The sequence below is a fragment of the Abramis brama genome (genome assembly GCF_963993115.1).
Source record: "Abramis brama genome assembly, chromosome: 3".
NCBI classification, from domain to species: domain Eukaryota; kingdom Metazoa; phylum Chordata; class Actinopteri; order Cypriniformes; family Leuciscidae; genus Abramis; species Abramis brama.
In genome coordinates this window covers 40067243-40087043 of record NC_139965.1, presented here as the reverse complement: position 1 = coordinate 40087043, position 19801 = coordinate 40067243, and the positions used below count along the sequence as shown (strand labels likewise).

Here is a 19801-nt window from a genome sequence, read left to right as displayed (position 1 = left end):
CATATTATGTATTAGTATATGTCTCCAAAATATGTGGATATGATATGAATAATTGTGTTTTGTGTCTTCAGGCGTGTCATGGCTGTGGGACTGGATCGAAGTGTGACTGCAGTGGGGTGAAAGGAGAGAAGGTGAGTGTTTATCCATAACATTTACCATACTTTAATGTACAGTACATCCATGTGTAGGCTGCCTATGTAAATTTTTATACAAATGTTTAGTTATTATTAATTAATATAAATTGTCAAAGTTGAAAACACTAAACTGAGTGATAAATGTCTATTGTGATGTGTAGTATGAAAATATTTAACTTTTCATTAGATTTAACTCTAATCATGATGGTTGCACTGTAACGGTCTCATCTCACAACTGCGTACACAAACTACACCTGGACTAAATAAACTCAATAAAAATGCTAATAATTTGAACTGCATTTATTTTAGTCAAACGTTTTGCAGTACTAGAGTGATGCGCAATAACTGGTGGATAAATTTCCCTCTTCACTTCCTGTTAAGTGATATGATTTGCACCTATTCCATATGTCGTTTACAGTGCCTTCTAACTGAACATGTACAATCCCTTTGGATTAGAATCTCACTGGTGGAATACCCTGTGAAGTCCACTTCATAGGGCATTTATGGTCGAATGGAACGCACCTGTAGACTGATGTCCATAGGCTCATATAAATGTGTTAATGCATGAATGTTGTTCTAGGCCTAGCTATATTCTTGAGCTGCACGATTAATCGTTAAAAGATCGCGATCTCGATTCAAACACCCACACAATTTCATTCCTAAATGACAATGATTCGCCTGTCTATTAAACCTTTGACAAAATCATACCAGAACATTCAAATCTGCCGTTGTCATGTTTAGGTATGGAAACAGCTTCACAAACAGTCTTTTCAACTGCACAGTATCATTATTTCTGTGTTACAAATATTCAAATTATTACAGAAGAACTGGGATAAAAGTTTATAGTTCGGATATAAATAGCTATGGTAGCTATCAAAATCACCTTTTATCTCTTTCCCCGCCAAATACTGAATTTTCAGAGTATCCGTGTTTTAGGTAGGGGGTGCTATTATGCATCTTCTGAAAGAGGACTGAATCTCCATGCGAAGACGATGCAGAAACAAGCCATATCATATGTAATCATATGCATATGTAAAATAACACGATCACCTACATTAAACAGCATATAAATCAAAACTACCTAATGTAAAATGGGAAAAAGAATCTGGTCTAGGTATTTCAGAGGAAGTCTGGCTGAATATCTGTTCTGTACAGGCGACTTCTACCAGCTCGGGTGTGTGTGTGGAGAGAATTCTTTTGGCGGAATCTTATTAGATACTTTGTAACCCCCAAGTTAAAATCTATTCAGACTTGCGAGAAGGGAAGTGGTCTATGTTGGAGGAAATTTTCATGTATTCTGGAGCTGCCCAGCCATTCAGTCATAATGGCAGGACGTAATATAATTAATATATTTTATTTTCAGTGATGGAATTGACCGCTCATTTTCTACAATTTACCTGGGCAACTTAGCAGCTCATTTGATGATGAAAGACAAGTACCTTTTAAAGATATTATTAGCAGCCAGCAAGAAAGCTGTAACACGAAAGTGGCTACAATTTGAACCCCCAACAAAGGCTGAATGGCTGGACATTATGACCAGTGTCCAAAATATGGAGAGGATGACTTTCGCTTTAAACCTACAGATGGATAAGTATTTGCAGTATTGGGAAAAATGGATTGTGTTTCCGACTTCATGACATGTTTATTGACCAATGTCTGACGTATACTTTCATCAATGTTGTTTTATGTAAGAATGTATGAGTGACCAAACGATTGTTCTGTCTTGTTTAGATGTGATTGAATGTTGTTGTTGCTGGGTTGTTTTTTTTGTTTTTTTTAAAGGATAAAGAATAAAAATAAAGTTTAAAAAAAAAAGGTAAATTTCATGCATATTACGTGTTCAGTCTATTAGGCACGTAGTGTTTCTTTGCAAAGTGACATCGCCAACTACTGGCCTGACATGTATAATACAGCGTTTTTAGTCGTTTCGAAAAACGCGAAGGAAAAACGTTTCCGTCATTAGTACATCGTTGTTGTGTAAACATCCCCTTAGACACTAGTCTGATTGGATCTCTTTAATGTTTACAATATATATATATTTTTTTTTTGTTCTATGTGCATTATGTTGAATTATTTTCTAATTGATGTGAGCTTCTCTGTACATCCTTAATGTCTTTGGTCTCTTTTATGTTGTTCTTTAAATATTTGCCTAACTTTTAATGACAGGGTGATCGAGGGTTTCCAGGTTTATCAGGCCAGCCAGGTGTTCCAGGTTTCCCTGGACCAGAGGGGCCGATTGGACCTCGTGGAGAGAAGGTCAGTGGTCAGGCCATTATGATATTAATATAATCATAAGCATAATAATTGCTCTTCAACCAGAATCTGTTACTGATCAGCTATACTGTTGCTTCTATTAAGACTGGACTTTCTTTCTTTCACAGGGTGATGATGGACCTTCAGGGCCAGTGGGGACCAAAGGAATAAGAGTGAGAGTTTCTCAGTAACAGCCTCTGGCTCATAATGGATCCACAGTTATCAGCAAATACTGACTGTGTTTTTGCAGGGACCTCCTGGATTGCCGGGCTTCCCAGGAACACCAGGAATCCCAGTGAGTGAATCAATGAGGGCTTTCTTAAAAATATCACCTTATTTTAGCCGCGAGAAGTAATTAATAAATCCAAATTGAAAATAGTTGACAGTGAAGTTTATTAACTTCTTTTTGTTAATCTACCCGAGGCAAACTTTCGTTCAAAAGCATAATTAGAATGGAAACGCCACTTTTAAGTTTGACCGTATTTTCGTTTTCGATCAAATTGCCTTTTTAATGGGAGTGCTTGGGGCACTTCTATGATAGCATCAAAAATCGCTATTTTTAAAACACTAAAAAGGCTCCACAGAGACCACATGAGTGGTCAGAAATGAGACCACAGAGTGGTCAGAAAATGCTTTAAAGTTAATGTGGCATGTATTTACATTTGGCAAAACAGTTTGTCCAACAGCAAAGACCAGTTTGCCATTATTAAACCAGAACACATCAGAGAGTGAGTATGTCTGTTTTGTTAAACATCTGCTTTGTAAACTTATGTTGTAATATTTATATTTTACTTTATATATATATATACTTTTTTGCTCTGAATATATAGCAGACAGATGCATATGTTTTTATATTTTTTCTTCTGTCCGATTAATTGATTATGAAAACACTCGTTAGTTGCAGCCCTAGACAGACATACAGTAGACATACTGTACACACCATTCAGTTTGTGGTCAGCCTGGGGTCAGTATGATTTTTTTAATGTTTTTGAAACAGGTCTTTTATGCTCACCAAGGCTTCATTTATTTGATTAAAGATACAGTAAAACCAGTAATATTGTGAAATATTATTACAATTTAAAAATAATTTTGATCACGTGATCCTTCAGAAATCAATCTAATATGCTGATTTGGTGCTCTAGAAACATTTCTTATTATCAGTGATGAAAAACATTTTTTTGTGGAAACCATAACGACTTTTTTCAGGATAGAAATAAAACTTTTTTGAATAGAAAGTTCAAAAGAACAGCATTTATTTGATAAAGAAATCTGGTAGCATTTTATTTTACAGTCCTGTTAATCATGAACATACTATGTACTTATTATAGTAATTGCAATAACTGGGTAATAACTAGGTACTAATCCTGAACCTACCCCTAAACCTAACCTTAACCCATGTACCTTATATTACCCAGTACTTTCTTAGGTAATTACACTGTAAGTACACGTAAGTGCACGTACTGTAAAATAAAGTGCAACCAGAATTCTTTTCTAGCAATGTAAATATCTTTACCTTGATTAGTTTAATGCATCCTTGTTGAATAAAAAAATCTTACTGTCCTCAAACTTTTTAACTGTGTGTGGTAAACGGGCTGTATTTTTTTCGAACACTGTCTCTGAAATCATGTAAGGCTCTCTTGACATACAGTAAGTGTGTCAATCTGCTGTAGTCTGTCTACTTCTTGCCTCGCATTCTAAATGTTAATAGCTATGAGATTGTATGTGCTGTTTTTGACTGACAGGGTCTCCCAGGACAGGACGGCGCACCTGGACCCAGAGGAATTCCAGGCTGTAACGGAACTAAAGTATGAAACACTACAAACAACAAGCCTTCATCAGTTTATGGACAGGTTGAATGGATTAAAACTTAAAAAAGAGCAAACAAATATAAATAAACCTTTTTTTTCTTTACAGGGTGAAAGAGGATTCCCAGGAAGTCCAGGCCTTCCAGGTTTAGAGGGTCGAATAGTAAGTATTGCTTTGTCACATTTCAAATTTGCAAGCATACTATCATGCACTCACTCACAGTATTCAAGTATTGAACTCATTATTCTCTAAATAATTAATACTTTCTTGTCTCCACAGGGTCTAACAGGTCCTATGGGACAAAAGGCAAGTTTTTCATTCCATAATCCGTATTATCCGTATTACATATCCGTAATGAAGGATATGTGTGAAATTATGTTTATAAATGCCTTCTCTTTTCTCCTGTAGGGGGACCCTGGGGAAGTCATATATGAAAATAGAATTTCAGAAAATGGGGATCCTGGCATTGATGGCAGACAAGGCTCAAGGGTGAGCATTTACAGATTAATCAGCAACAGAACCAGACTTTTTCCAGATTACAGTAAAACTCATGTTCCCGTGAGTTTGGGGCAAAACTTTGAAATTAAAGCATAATTTGACCCAAATATGGGAATTCGCTCGTAGTGGATTTTACTGTGTACCCTTTCAAATGAGGATCGTTCATATCAATATATGATTGTCATGAGTTAACTCGTGATTAATCGCAACTTAATCGCACATTTTTATCTGTTCTAAATGTACCTTAAATTAATACGTTTTTAATACTTTAATCAACATGGGCATGGAAAAATATGGATGCTTTATGCAAATGTATGTTTATTATTAGTGAAACCATACTCAACATATAGCATGTTTCAAAGGTCATAGATGTTTTTCCAAGGAATTTAGGGCTTATCAAGAGGATTTGACATTTCCAATTAATGTATTAAATTATTATTATTATTATTATTATTATATTAATAGTACAATTAATTTTCCTCGCAATAATTTTATAGTGCATCCCCCCATAACTGACAGGCTTCGATAAAAAAAAAAAATTAGTTAGATTAGCTTACTCCTCATTTCAAAAACAACTTGTTTAAGACGAAATACTTCTCTTCTAATTTTTCACTACTTCTGGGCCACAAGAGAAATATTAAGAAAATAAATATTAAGACAGTTATATACTGTTATCAGCACGTTGAAGTAGATTCAGCTCTCATCGTCTCTGAGAGAATATGCACCGTTAATTCAGCGTCAGATGTTTTTACTTTCACTTTCTGTAGTGATTAATTGACTGGGGTTTGTTTGAGGCTTCTCCACCGACATAACTCTAGAGCAAAGTTTGCACATTGCTTGTGTGATATCCACTAACTCGCCTTCTTGGTTTAAAATTTCCTTTATCAACAATTGCTCGCAAAATGATGGACCAAAATGATCATCAAGTGATATTTTAAACTCACATCGACAATAAATGCAGAGAACTTTTGTCTTGTCAAAAGAACCATCAGACATCGTTTTGTATTTTAATTTTCTGTCAAAAAGACATTTTTCTTTCTCCGTTTCTGTTTGCTGCTGTATCCTTTACTGTCTATGGCTGCATCTTCATTTCTTCAACTACGGGCCACGGGTCAAACAGACAATGTGCGCTGCATTAATCACGCGTTAATAATATTAGTGCCGTTAAAATGAATTTGCGTTAATGCGTCATTAATGTGTTAATTTTGACAGCCCTAAAATAAATAACAGATTTTATTTCTCATTATTGTGACTTGATATCTCACAGTTGAGACTTGTCATGACTGTATTTCTTGGAATATAAAGTCACAAATATATATCTTTCATACTATACCAATAAATTATAGATATATATATTTGGATTTCTTAAATTGTCAATAAATAAATGTGAAATGACTCTAGTTCATACAGTAACCCTCTGGTTACCATATACAGGGGAATCCCGGACCACCAGGTCCTCAAGGTCCTCCTGGTCCTTCTGGTCCCAGAGGGTTTGAGGTAAGACACTGATTGCAGTTTCTATTTTTGTGCAGCTCTAAGCTTGTGTGATTTAAACTCCACCACACACATTTAAGATGAAGGGCTGTGAATCTATGTTACCCTTTATACTGCTGGCTCATACAGATTTAGTATTTTGCAATGCTATAATTCATTTCATTTGTAAAATTCCACTCTTTTTCAGGGTCGCCCAGGCCCTCCTGGTCCACCAGGCCCGAAGGTAAGTCTGAAGGCTGCAGTTAAACAGTGTCAGGTTTTACTTATCTCAGGTTTGCTAAAGTGCTAATGTGTCTTTTTTCCTTGAAAGGGAAACATGGGATTGAACTTTCAAGGACCCAAAGGAACGCAGGTACGCACATTGTGAAACAATATATACATCAGGTTTATTAACAGTTGGGTTTTTAATGTGCATATGTTTATGTGTGAAGGGTGAACGTGGATTACAAGGACCACCAGGACCACCAGGACAAGTTGGCGAAGTATCAGGCTTACCTGATACAGTCATACAACAGGGAGAAAAGGTATCATTTATTTATTTGTTTACTTCTTTTTTTTTCTGATATAAAGGTATTTTTATCATGACAATATAAATTATATATATTTTTTATAGTACAATGTTCTTGAGTTACATTGCTTGATAGCAGGTCCCATCAAACGTTTGTATATATGTGTTTTGATGAATGTTTTGTTGTTTGTCTTTTAATAGGGTGATGTCGGCCCACCTGGAGATACTGGTTATCCAGGCCCCCCTGGCCCCCCTGTATGTATCTTTCTTTTTGTTTCCTTTCATTTTATTCCACACTCATTAAAACTAGAGTCGTCATACCAGTACTATCGTGACCAGTCGGTACTAAAAAAAAGTTTGGTGGTACCTGCATTTCTGCAGTACTGGTAGTACCGAGTATCTGGTATATTCGGTACCCGTTGATTTTCATGCTGCGTTTTTGCAAAGTTTTTGGATTGACAACTTTATTTAAATGTGCGATTGAACTGGAAACTGCGATGATGATGATGTGTAGATATGGGGTAGGATTAAGGAATGTAGAATATGGTCATGCAGAATAAGGCATTAATATGTGCTTTATAAGTACCAATAAACAGCAAATATTCTAATAACATGCATGCTAATAAGCAACTAGTTCATAGTGTGAATTGGACCCTAAACTAAAGTGTTACCTGCTTATTTTCAATTTATAATTAACATTCCTGTCTTTGTCTGACAGGGTCCGCAAGGGGGCCAGAAAGGTAACAAAGGAGAACCTGGCGAACCTGGAAAGAGGGTGAGTTAATGCCTACTGAAACCCCAACTACTCGTTTATGTTTACAGATTACAAAAGACAGCGTTTTATGACATGTATACGATATATTTATTTTCATAAGGGAAAACCCGGCAAAGATGGTGAACAAGGCCTCTCTGGATATCCGGTAAGCTGTCTACAATAGACGTTTAGTACATTTCACCAAACTGATGATATTCTTTAATGCTGTTGTCACATCTCTTTCTCAGGGTGAGAAAGGAAATACAGGTACTCCTGGTCTACCTGGACGAGATGGTGTGAGAGTAAGTACTGAACGTGTCATCAAAACACAACATTAGGCCATCAAATCCTTAGTAAACACTGTCTAATGATGATCACAGGCACAGAGGTGCAGTATTAAAGGAGAACTCGGCAACTCTAGCGAACTCTAGTCACTTCTTCGCTGATTTTCCCTTTTGTTGTCGCATGTTTTCCCCACGAGCTCCCCCTACATCTGTGGGGGGGCGTATATTTCATAACACGGTCGTAAAAAACTCACTTGTGGCGGCCTCCTCCCCCTCTCTGCTCATGTTGTGTTTGTTTTGATCGGAGCAAGCCAACTGTATCGTGTGGAGCTATGTCTACCGAGGTGGGTAATCTGGTAATACATAATACATGTTTGTGTGTTTATGTCGAATTGCCGTAAAGCAATTCGTGTTTCGCGCTCGTTCTCGTTCTCGTTCTCGCTTTTCACGAGACTTCCAATTTCTATCTTGCCGGGACGGTAGTCCCCAAGTTGCAAGGTTGGTTTTCTGCCTGGGAACGCTGGGGGGAGCGGGGAAAGTCACCAATATCACCAGAACAGGTTGTTTAAACATCCAAACGATTTCTAGACAGTTTTATTTAGTTAAAAAAGTTACCAAGTTCTCCTTTAATGTAGTTGAGCTGAGCGTTCATGAAAAACCAGCTCACTCACAGATCATTTTGTCATTTCAAATTAATTTAAATTAGAAAGTTGTTGTTACTCTGTAATTAGGCCATACGTTTCCACTTTTGTCAGGTAGAATTGCATACATGTTGTGATTAAACATGGACAATGTCGCACTGATAGCCAAACACAGTGATGGAACTGCCTACACACACATGTGACCCCAGGATACACTTTATCTGCTTGTGTCACTTTTTTACTCTTTATTTGATCTCATGTTATTTCATAACATATTTATTCAACTTTATGAAGGACGAAGTCTATGTCTTCATCCAAAAAGTTTTGAGGATGCACTACCTCCCTTGTCTCCTCTGAGAAAATGCCCTGGCTCGAAATCATACATATATTCTTTTGTTAACACATTTAGGGTGAGAAAGGTAATCAAGGGCCTCCTGGACCTCCATCATTCAGGGTATGTTGAATATTTCTCTGTTCTATTCTGTCATCTTTGCATAGGTATGATGTTTATCATTATTTATTATATATTAACATTAGTTTAATTAAAAAATAAACCTTTTCACCCCATAGGATGGGCAGTTCTCAGGCATAGGCGGAATAGGACCAAAAGGAGACAGTGGTGAGCCAGGATCACCTGGACTTAAAGGAGATAGAGGACTTCCAGGTATTTAAACACTCAAGGTCAAGCTTAAAGTGATAGTTCACCCAAAAATGAAAGTTCTGTCATCATTTACTCACCCTCAAGTTGTTCCAAACCTGTATGAATTTCTTTCTTCTGCTGAACACAAAAAAAGTTATTTTGAAGAATGTCGGTAACCAAACAGTTGATGACTTCCAAAAGTATAGAAATTGACTTCCAAAGTATAGAAAAAAAATACTATGGAAGTCAGTCATGGCACTTTGGCACAGGCATTTCAGAATGATCAAACCAACATTTGAGATGCTGTGCAATGAAATTGGTCTGCTGGTTAGTCCAGTTGTCTAATCACATCCTCTGTTGAAGTCTGTCGCGCATCGAGGGATTTTTAGCGCATGTTTTCTAAATGGATAAAACATTTATTCACCTCAATTGAGCACATACATTTTTTGTGTGCATTTTTTGAATTGATGTGCACTTTGGCATTTCCATCCAGCGTTTTTTTATGCAATATCCCAAAATGTGCATAAAAATAGGTGGATGGAAACATAGCTATTGTCATGAATCAGAACAGAACATTTCAGTGATGCAGTTGTAAGGTCATGTATTGTGGCCTGGTCAGACTTTGGAGAAAGTGGCCAGAACTATAATTTATGTACTGTTTATCCATACCAATATGTTATACAGTGTAATTTGTATCAGAGGTCAATGCATTTTTGTCTTTTGGTAGGTATTCAGGGGCCACCTGGTCCACAAGGTCTTGCAGGTAAGCATTAAAACCTAATATTTTAATAATATATTTTTTATGCAATTGTAGTTTACACATATTTTCATTACAATTCTTTCAGTGTATGATTGATTCATGTTAATTTAATTCATGCAGTTAATTAAATTAAAGAAATCTTTAATCATAGGAATTGGAGGTCCAGGTCCTGCCGGCTCGCCAGGTTTACCCGGAGAGAGAGGAGAAAAGGGTGATGAGGGACAGCCTGGAATCTCGCTCCCTGGACCACCTGGGAGACCAGGTCAACAAGGTCCCCAAGGATTCCAAGGGCCTCCTGGTCCCCCAGGAATATTCAACGGCGATGCAGAATGTAATCGTGGTCCTACTGGTCCACCAGGCCTGCAGGGGGAGCGTGGATATACTGGAGAAAGAGGACCGCAAGGTTTGCCATGCATTTCATATTAGAAAACAAAATCTGTATACAACATATACTTTTTTTGTTTGTTTTTTTTACATTGTGGCTAATACTCTCTAATGCCAATTGTCACAGGTCAAAAAGGAGAGACATGTGTGAATTGTTTCAGTAATGGAAACCCTGTCCCAGGACCCCCAGGGTTTCCAGGTCCTCCTGGAAATCAAGGTAAGATTTAAGTCATTTTTACATATGTACCTTTCACGTGTCATGCAGATGTTTTCTTTAATGATGTTTTACCTAATAAAGGCGCAATATACAGTATATATATATATATATATATATATATATATATATATATATATATATATATATATAAAACGTTTCGATGTAACTTTACATCGAAACGTTAGTCATTGTTATTCACCTTAAATAAATTAATAAGTAAACATCTGTGCTGCACCGGCAATTCCTTTTTTAGTTCACAGTATTCTTTGAAGTACCAAGTAAATAACATGGTACATTTCAGTACAAAAGTATAGTATATACCAATGTACAGTACTTTTTGTCCACGATTTTCAGGACTAGAGAACAAAAATGTATCTCACGAAAAAATGGCTGTTTTTTATATATAGTAGAGATGCTTTTCAAGCTGCATGTCACACTTGTTTTTGTGTCAGGTGCTCCTGGTTTGCCTGGAGCTAAAGGAGAAAGAGGATACCAAGGAGGACAAGGGCTCATAGGCCCTCCTGTGAGTGATTCCTTACAGTACCTCACTTTTTTTTTTAAGTGGCAGATGCTTCAGAGCTATTCAGAAAATATAATTACTTTACATTTCACCAGGTCTCCATGACATTTTAGTAAATAACATTTAAGTGATATATTTACCCTTTAGGGAATACAAGGACCTCAGGGTCCCCCTGGATACCCTGGAGAAAAGGGCGACCCAGGCGATGCCATCTCTGGTCCGGGTGTGAAAGGAGACAAGGGAGACACAGGCTTTCCTGGCTCTCCTGGTCTGCCGGGACTCGACGGAAGACCTGGTCGTGATGGCGTGCCTGGTCCCCCTGGCCTCAGAGGACCACCTGTGAGTGTTTGTTCAGTTTTCTTTAGACGTACAACTTTTGGGTCTTTTATACAGTTAAATAAATTGATATGTTATTTATCATAATAATACACTGACTACTGAATTGCCATTTATCCACTATCCACAATCTTAGGCCATGTTTACACCTGGCATTAAGATGCATTTTGGTTGAACCCATTCACACCTGGTGTTTAAATCCGTCTCTTTTGTCCACTGTAAGTGTTCTTCCATAAAATTTTCAGGAGACATTCATGGAGTCAATAAAGTGTCATTTTATTGGCTGCAATACTTAAGGACTGACTGAGAGAAAAAACTAAACAAAAAACATAGCACATTACTGAGTTCTGGGTCTTCAGAAAATTAAGCCCTTTTAACAAACCAGACCAATCCATTATTATAATTAAAGGGGTCTCTACACGGTCGTACACAAGTCGACTTACGCCAAAAGAGTAACCCTTGAACTTGACGAACGCGGTTGCCCAGCCCTGTTTGAACCGCGAGAGGCGTCAAAGCTTACGCTACTCCTACGTCATACATTGTCAAGTGTTACTCTTTTGGTGTAAGTCGACTTGCGTACGGCCGTCTGCAGGAAGCTGGTTATTTTTGTCGATAAAGTTTTAAATATGGATATTTTTCTTACACGAACGCATCGCTTCACTTCAAAATGCCTTTATTAACACCCCAGAGCCGTTTTGAGCACTTTTATCACGGATGGATAGGCTCTGATGGACTTCCAAAAACATATACCCATTGGGCCCTATTTTAACGATCTAATCTCATGGTCTAAAGCGCACGCCGCAAGTTCACTTAGTGGGTGTCCGAATCCACTTTTGCTAGTCTAACGCTGGGAAAAATGGTCGACGCACCAGGGGCATGGTCTAGTCTAAAAGGGTTGTCCCTATTCTTATAATGAGTAATGTTTGGGTGTGTTTTGGGATTTACGTGCGTTAAACCAATCAGAGTCTCATCTCCCATTCCCTTTAAATGCCAGTTGCGCTCACGCCATGGCAGATTAGCTATTTACATGACGGAATTTAATAGTGGAAAGACCGAACCTGTCTCCAGAGCGGAACTGCTCGTGCGCAAGCAGACCATCTACGGGAGAAGCCGGATTTCACCATATCTTTATGTACACAGTTATAATCTTTTACATTGTAATCCTTTTATTTGAAATATTTGGCATGTTTGTGTGCTGCTGTGCATCCCTGTGTGACTGCATGAATAAGCAGAGTGTACTCGCTTTGTGGACCCGCCTATTGGCGTAATTACTAACACGCTCATTAAATAACACAAAAAATATTGCGCCATTGACTTTAGACCAGGTTTCAGTTGGTCAATGGTCAGTCTGTTTCTGTTGCCTCAAAATAGCAATGCGCCAACAATGCGCCAGAACACACCTCATTTTCAGACCAGCACGCCCATGGGCGCATAAATGGGCGCAAATGCATTTGCTATTTAAACAACGTGGCGCAGGACGTGAAAATGATAACTGCGTCGGACTGAAACTAGCAAAAAACACTTGCGTCGCGCTTGGTACTGCATTGCGCCGGGTGTAAGATGGGGCCCATTGACTCCCATTATAAGGCTTGGAAGAGCCAGGACATTTTTTAATACAACTCCCGATTGTATTCATCTGAAAGAAGAATGTAATTTACACCTAGGATGGCTTCAGGGTGAGTAAATCATGGGGCTAATTTTCATTTTTGGGTGAACTATCCCTTTAATACCAGGTGTAACAGGGCTTTAGTCAAACAGAACATTTCCACCCTCTCTCTGACCCTTACTTCATCGTAACTTCATCGTCACTGCAGCTGCAGACGCACGAGAATATTCACACTGGAAGTGTTTGTACAGCGTCACAGCAGCGGCTCCAAGGCTACATATAAGCAAGCATTTCTTTACCATGACAACTTTAAATTTGTTTTTAGAAGTTGGTCATTTATAAACTTGATGGTCTTGAAAGTTTGAAAGAAACATTCTCATGTAAATGGTAAACAACAAACACAACCAAGAAAACAACTCCGATCTTGTCGGTTCCTTGTCGTTAGAATTAAAAAAGGGTTAAATATATAAATATTTGTATTTATCTATATGCCTTTAAGACTTCTATGTTAACATACTTTTCACTTCTAAAACGAGAAACTGCACTTTCCATGACTCAAGTAACAGGTTCACAAAACAATCTGCCATTTTTTCTTAAAGGGTTCGGCTGTGGTGAAAGGTGCACAAGGTCCACCAGGTGAACCTGGCTTCCCAGGACCTCCAGGAGACAGGGGTCTAAGTGGTCCCCCAGGATTTGGTCCACAGGGACCTCCTGGAGAGAAGGGTATTCAGGGCGTTTCAGGAAGATCAGGGGCTCCTGGAGTTCCAGGTAAAAACCAATACTGCCTTGTTTTTATGTTCAATTTGTTTTAAGGCTCTCAATGAATTGAATATGTGAATATAAATTACATATTATATTTTTGCACTAATCAAGGTAAATATCTAGTTCAGTCTTGAAACTCTAGATGGAGCAGGCTGATTGGTCCTTACATGCAGTCTAAAAGCAATCATTTCATTATTACATGGCATAAGCTAATTGGCCTCTGCTGATTCTGCAGCCAATGAGATTGCTGGCTCAACATTTGCTCTGGTTCAGTGTTCACTGTAAGCTGGTCCTGCAGCGCCTTATCTGAGTTCATCTGAAATCCTCCTCCTCCCCCAGCTCCATCTGTCTAGATCCGCTACGGGATTTATGAATGTCTTCATGCAGCAGCAGCAGCATATTTTACATTCTCAAAGCAGCGTGTCTGTGTATCTATTGGAAGTAGCAAGTCCGTACTTGCTCTGCAGCAGCAGGCTTCATAAGCAGACCTAGTATGCCAATACAAAATACATTAACATTGTCTTTTTCTTTAACATGCTAAAACTATTCAGAGAGTTGTCATGATTGAGTATGTGTGATTATGTTCAATGTGTGTAGCTGACTACTTTTTGACTTAAAAGAAGTTTAACTACTTTGAATGATGAGTAACTTGGACATTACATCATCTCAATGTAGGTCAGAAAGGTGAACCTGGGTTGGCTGTGCCAGAAAAAGGTGAGCGTGGACCTCCAGGGCGTGATGGAGATCCCGGATTGCCAGGAAGTCCAGGTAAAGACAAAATGGCTTACTACACTTTGTCAGCACACATTTAGTGGTCTTGAATGCATATGGAGCAGATTGGGAATTCAAAGTTTAACAGTGACCGGTTCCATATCTGTACAGGTAATACAGGCCAAGCTGGACAGCCTGGGTTCCCAGGCCCACCTGGAGCCAAAGGAGATCCTGGTCTTCCTGGTATTGGTTTGCCAGGACCCCCTGGTACTAAAGGTACAATGTATTCCCGCTATTAAAACACTAATAGACTCTGTCACAAGTAGTTTGTCAACTGCTAAGTGTTTTCCAATTCACAGGAAATGGGCAGTATTCATTAAAAATCAGATTTGGCCAAAATACCTGCTAATTAATTGGCCTGGATGAATTATCTGACTTTCAAGTCAAGTCAAGTCAAGTTTATTTATATAGCGCTTTTCACAATACAGATTGTATCAAAGCAGCTTCACAGTATTAAATTAAAATAATACACCAATGCTTGTTTCTAGTGGAAAACGTCCACGTTTGGTAATGCTGATCAATAGTATTGTTGATTGATTAATTAAATCAAATATCCCCAACTGAGCAAGCCAAAGGCAACAGTGGCAAGGAACCGAAAAACTCCATCAGGTGACCTAATGGAGAAAAAAAAAAACCTTGGGAGAACCCAGGCTCAGTCGGGGGCCAGTTCTCCTCTGGCGTTTATGAACTAGAGGTCGGATTTAACTGTAAGATTAAAAGTATTATATGAATGCCTGGCTGAAGAGATGCGTCTTTAATCTAGTTTTAAACTGGGAGAGCGAGTCTGAACAACGAACAGTATCAGGAAGACTATTCCAGAGTTTTGGAGCTAAATGTGAAAATGCTCTCCCTCCTTTGGTGGATCTGGATATCCTAGGTATGACTAAAAGCCTCGAATTTAGTGATCTTAAAGAGCGCGATGGATTATAGGGCGATAGAAGATCCGTTAAATAGACTGGAGCTAAGCCGTTTAGGGCTTTGTAAGTCAGTAGCAATACCTTGTAATTAATACGGAACTTTATAGGTAACCAATGTAGTGATGATAAAATTGGTGTTATATGATCATATTTTCTTGATCTAGTAAGAACTCTAGCGGCGGCATTTTGGACTAACTGTAGCTTGTTTATTGAGGATGCAGGACAACCGGCTAATAAAGCATTACAGTAATCTAGTCTCGAGGTCATGAATGCATGAACTAATTTTTCTGCATCAGAAACTGATAGCATGTTACGTAGCTTAGCAATGTTTCTAAGGTGGAAAAAGGCTGTTCTTGTAACATATGAAATATGATTTTCAAAAGACAGGTTGCAGTCTAGTATAACACCCAGGTCTTTTACTGTAGAGGATAAAGTTACAGGACATCCTACTATGTTAAAGTTGTAGTGTGAGAGGTTTTGTGGGCGGTTTTTTGAACAGATGATTAATACCTCTGTCTTGTCTGGATTTAATAAAAGAAAATTGCACGTCATCCAATCTTTTATATCTTTAACACACTCTGTCAATTTGGATAATTTAGCGTTTTCATCTGGCCATGATGAAATATAGATTTGAGTGTCATAAGCATAACAATGGAAACTAATTCCATGTTTCTTTATAATATTTCCAAGTGGCAGCATATATATTGAGAATAACAGAGGGCCTAACACAGATCCCTGCGGCACTCCATAGTTTACTGGAGTTATGATAGATTTTTCTCCATTTAAATAGACAAAATGGTAGCGGTCAGATAAGTATGATCTGAACCAACGTAATGCTTGTCCTTGAACACCAGTATAATTTTGTAGTCGATCTAAGAGTATTGTGTGATCTATAGTATCGAACGCAGCACTAAGATCAAGTAAAACTAGTATTGAGATACAGCCTTGGTCAGATGCTAAAAGTAAATCATTTGTAATTTTAACGAGCGCAGTTTCAGTGCTATGATGCGGTCTGAATCCAGACTGAAACTTTTCATAGATGTCATTTTCTTGCAAGAAAGAGCCCAGTTGAGCGGACACCACTTTTTCTAGTATTTTAGACATAAAAGGAAGATTTGAAATGGGTCTATAATTTGCTAGATTATGCGGGTCTAATTGTGGTTTCTTAATGAGAGGTTTTATAACTGCCAGTTTAAATGTTCTTGGAACATGACCTAAAGATAAAGTTGAGTTAATAATATTGAGGAGAGGCTCTTCCACTCCAGGTAACACTTCTTTCAGTAGTTTAGTTGGTATAGGATCTAATAAACATGTTGTTGTTTTAGATAAAGTGATAAGTTTATTAAAATCTTTTTGTTCTATAGTTGTAAAGCACTGTAATTGTTCTTGCGGGGTGATAATTGAGGCTGAATTATAAGGAGCGATTGAGGATTGAACGTTTACAATTGTGGTTCTGATTTTTTCTATTTTCTCAGTGAAGAACTTCATGAAATCATTACTACTAAACTGTAACGGAATATTTTGTTCAGGTGACATCTGTTTATTTGTTAGTCTTGCCATGGTGGTAAATAAAAACCTAGGATTGTTTTGGTTGTTTTCTATTAGTTTGCGGAGATGCTCAGCCCTGGCCGCTTTTAGGGCCTTTTTATAACGTGACATACTGTCTTTCCATGTGATTCTAAAGACATCTAAATTAGTTTGTTTCCATTTACGCTCTAAATTACGGGTTTCTCTCTTTAGAACATGCGTAGTATTGTTGTACCATGGTGCTTTACTTTTCTCTCTGACCTTTTTTAATCTAATGGGTGCAACAATATCCAATTTTCCAGAGAGAATGGTGCTCATAGTGCTAGTTAATTCCTCTAGTTCATCTGTTTGTTTGGGTTCACTGAGCAGCTGAGACAGATCAGATAAGCAATTTGAAAAATTATCTATGGTGGATGGAATGATTGTTCTGCCTGATCGATAGCGCGGCGCAGCATTATATATTACAGGAGTACGTAATATGCAAGTTACCATGTAATGGTCAGTGACATCATCACTTTGTGGAATGATATCTATATCGGTTGGATCGGTTCCATGTGATATAATTAAATCGAGTGTATGATTAAAACGATGAGTTGGTCCGGTAACGTTTTGCTTGACCCCAAAGGAGTTTAATAAATCTGTAAATGCAGCCCCTAACGCATCATTTGGATTATCTACGTGTATGTTAAAATCTCCAACAATTAATGCTTTATCGACATTGACTAATAGGTCTGAGAGAAAATCTGCAAACTCTTTTAGGAAATCAGCGTAAGGCCCAGGCGGTCTATATACGGTAGCCAAGGCTAGAGATAATAGGGAAGTTTTTCTAACATCTAAGAGCGTAGCATTTAGTAAAAGTACTTCAAACGAAATAAACTTATAACCCGTTTTCTGAGTAACATTGAGAATATATTGCAACACCGCCGCCACGACCAATCAGACGGGGCTCATGCTTATAGGAGTATCCTGCTGGGGTAGACTCATTTAGACCGAAACAATCATTTGGTTTAAGCCAGGTTTCAGTAAGGCAAAGTACATCGAAGCTATTATCTGTGACTATTTCATTTACAATAACTGCCTTAGGTGTGAGTGATCTAATGTTTAGAAGACCTAGCTTTAGAAATTGTTTTTGTTTACTAATAGCAACATTTTCTGTTTTAATAACAATTAGATTGTTCCTAGATCCTGCAGTAAATTTGTTATTTGATCTCATTAAACGAGGAATAGACACAGTTTCTATGCAATGTTCTACACTAGTATTTATATCAGTTAAATTGGTGCAGCAGAGACTATGATTTGGACTTTTGGTTACTAGTCAAAAGGTATTTAACATTTTGGAGATGTTATCCGACAGAAGATCCGCTCCGAATCTGCTTGGGTGTAAGCCATCAGCACGGAAAAGCCTAGGACGCTCCCAAAACAGATTCCAATTATTTACAAAGAGCAGTTTCTGCTCACTGCACCATGACATTAACCATTCATTTAGCGCGAATAATCTACTAAACTTTTCTTGTCCTAGTCGGTATGTGGGAAGCGGTCCTGACACAATTATCGTTATTTCAGGCGATGTGCTGCGTACCGTATCGATCAGATTCCTGAAGTCTTTCTTCAGAACCTCCGTCTGGCGCAGCCTGATGTCGTTCACTCCCGCGTGCAGGACCACAGTCACCGTTCAGAATCTCGGGAACGCAAGCAGCGATTTCAGAAACATGAGCAGCAGGAAAGCAGTGACTGTGCACCTTACTTTTACCTAACGTAGCGTATACGTGCCGAACGATGGAATCGCCGATGATCACAGCATCGCGTTCTGTTTCGCGAAGAGGGGAGAAGCGGTTTTGGGTGGATATCTCGAAAACCGGGAGGGTCGGAGAGAGTTTTCTTGGTCTAGACCTGACTCGCGTCTTCCGCTGCGGAACCATCCAGGCTTCGTGGTGGCGTGTTGGAGCCGGAGTGAATGAGACCATGGCTGATCGCGACCTCGGCGCTCGGGACCGATGTTGAGAAACGCACGGAGTAGACGAGGTCGGAGTTAGCGGGTTAGTAACGTTAATCACTGATTTGTGTGCATCGGCGCGTGATGTTGCAAGAGCTAAACGCCAGTCTATCAGCTCGGCTTGTCTCACTAAAAGGTCGTGGATCTGTTTCTCAACAGCTTCCAGCTCAGACTGCAATGCGTGAAGCTCAAATGTGTCCTCACCTGCACCAAAAGGTAGACTACTTACATCTGACATATTCGCCATTTTAACAGATGGACAGTAAGTTTGCAACAACGCTACCAGTGATGCTATCAATATTAATACTAATTTATGACTGAAGTCTTGGATATAATCCGTCTTTTTAGTGGTACGGGTGTAGAGTAGACGCACAATAGGCGAAAAAATGTTTGTTTGTAAGTGAGTGTGGAGAAGACGCGTTCAGCCGTGATCCACAGGAGTAACCTATAAGAGTATCCGGCGTTGGATCACTAATAGGCTTGAGACGCGTCTGCTCAACAGTCCGCGTTGTAACTATGAGGTTTGAGCAGCAGTGCTTCTCAGTGAGGAAAAGTAGAAAATGTTCGTTGTAAGTGATTATTAGATTATTAGTAAGACTTTCACTAGGTGCATGTATTGTTCTACATATTCTTTCCCTTTTTCCCTCTTTTTTTAAGTACTTTTTTTTTTCTTAGGTAGTGAGGGACTATTTTGTCCATATGTCTAACAGTGTTGTTGATATTCTCCAGGTTTCCCTGGTATTGCTGGTTCCCCTGGTGGACCTGGCATTCCTGGGCGACCAGGTTTGGATGGATTACCTGGTCAGCCTGGATTACCTGGACCCAAAGTATGAGACATTTAACCCACACAATACAATATAATATTATTAACTTCACCAATAGACACGAGTATGTTACATGTATGTGATAAATATTTTAATAATCAGTTTCTAAATCATTCTATTGCACATTGTATACACAACTGTTAAAATTTTGGGTTAGTAAGAATACAAATAA

General features: G+C 38.5%; 1 protein-coding gene across 1 annotated transcript in view; it reads left to right on the top strand.

Moving 5' to 3' along the window:
- col4a5 (collagen, type IV, alpha 5 (Alport syndrome)) overlaps window positions 1-19801 on the top strand; it is a 59080-nt gene that overhangs the window by 24671 nt on the left and 14608 nt on the right. Inside the window, exons 2-28 of the mRNA XM_084110164.1 lie at window positions 72-131; window positions 2301-2390; window positions 2516-2560; window positions 2638-2682; window positions 4130-4192; window positions 4302-4355; window positions 4473-4499; window positions 4602-4682; window positions 6126-6188; window positions 6373-6408; window positions 6496-6537; window positions 6617-6709; window positions 6895-6948; window positions 7412-7468; window positions 7569-7613; window positions 7696-7749; window positions 8782-8826; window positions 8943-9036; window positions 9740-9775; window positions 9924-10175; window positions 10284-10373; window positions 10826-10896; window positions 11041-11232; window positions 13435-13603; window positions 14273-14365; window positions 14480-14584; window positions 19535-19632. Coding sequence (XP_083966290.1) covers window positions 72-131; window positions 2301-2390; window positions 2516-2560; window positions 2638-2682; window positions 4130-4192; window positions 4302-4355; window positions 4473-4499; window positions 4602-4682; window positions 6126-6188; window positions 6373-6408; window positions 6496-6537; window positions 6617-6709; window positions 6895-6948; window positions 7412-7468; window positions 7569-7613; window positions 7696-7749; window positions 8782-8826; window positions 8943-9036; window positions 9740-9775; window positions 9924-10175; window positions 10284-10373; window positions 10826-10896; window positions 11041-11232; window positions 13435-13603; window positions 14273-14365; window positions 14480-14584; window positions 19535-19632 — 2154 coding nt within the window. The remainder of the gene's footprint in view (window positions 1-71; window positions 132-2300; window positions 2391-2515; window positions 2561-2637; window positions 2683-4129; window positions 4193-4301; window positions 4356-4472; window positions 4500-4601; window positions 4683-6125; window positions 6189-6372; window positions 6409-6495; window positions 6538-6616; window positions 6710-6894; window positions 6949-7411; window positions 7469-7568; window positions 7614-7695; window positions 7750-8781; window positions 8827-8942; window positions 9037-9739; window positions 9776-9923; window positions 10176-10283; window positions 10374-10825; window positions 10897-11040; window positions 11233-13434; window positions 13604-14272; window positions 14366-14479; window positions 14585-19534; window positions 19633-19801) is intronic.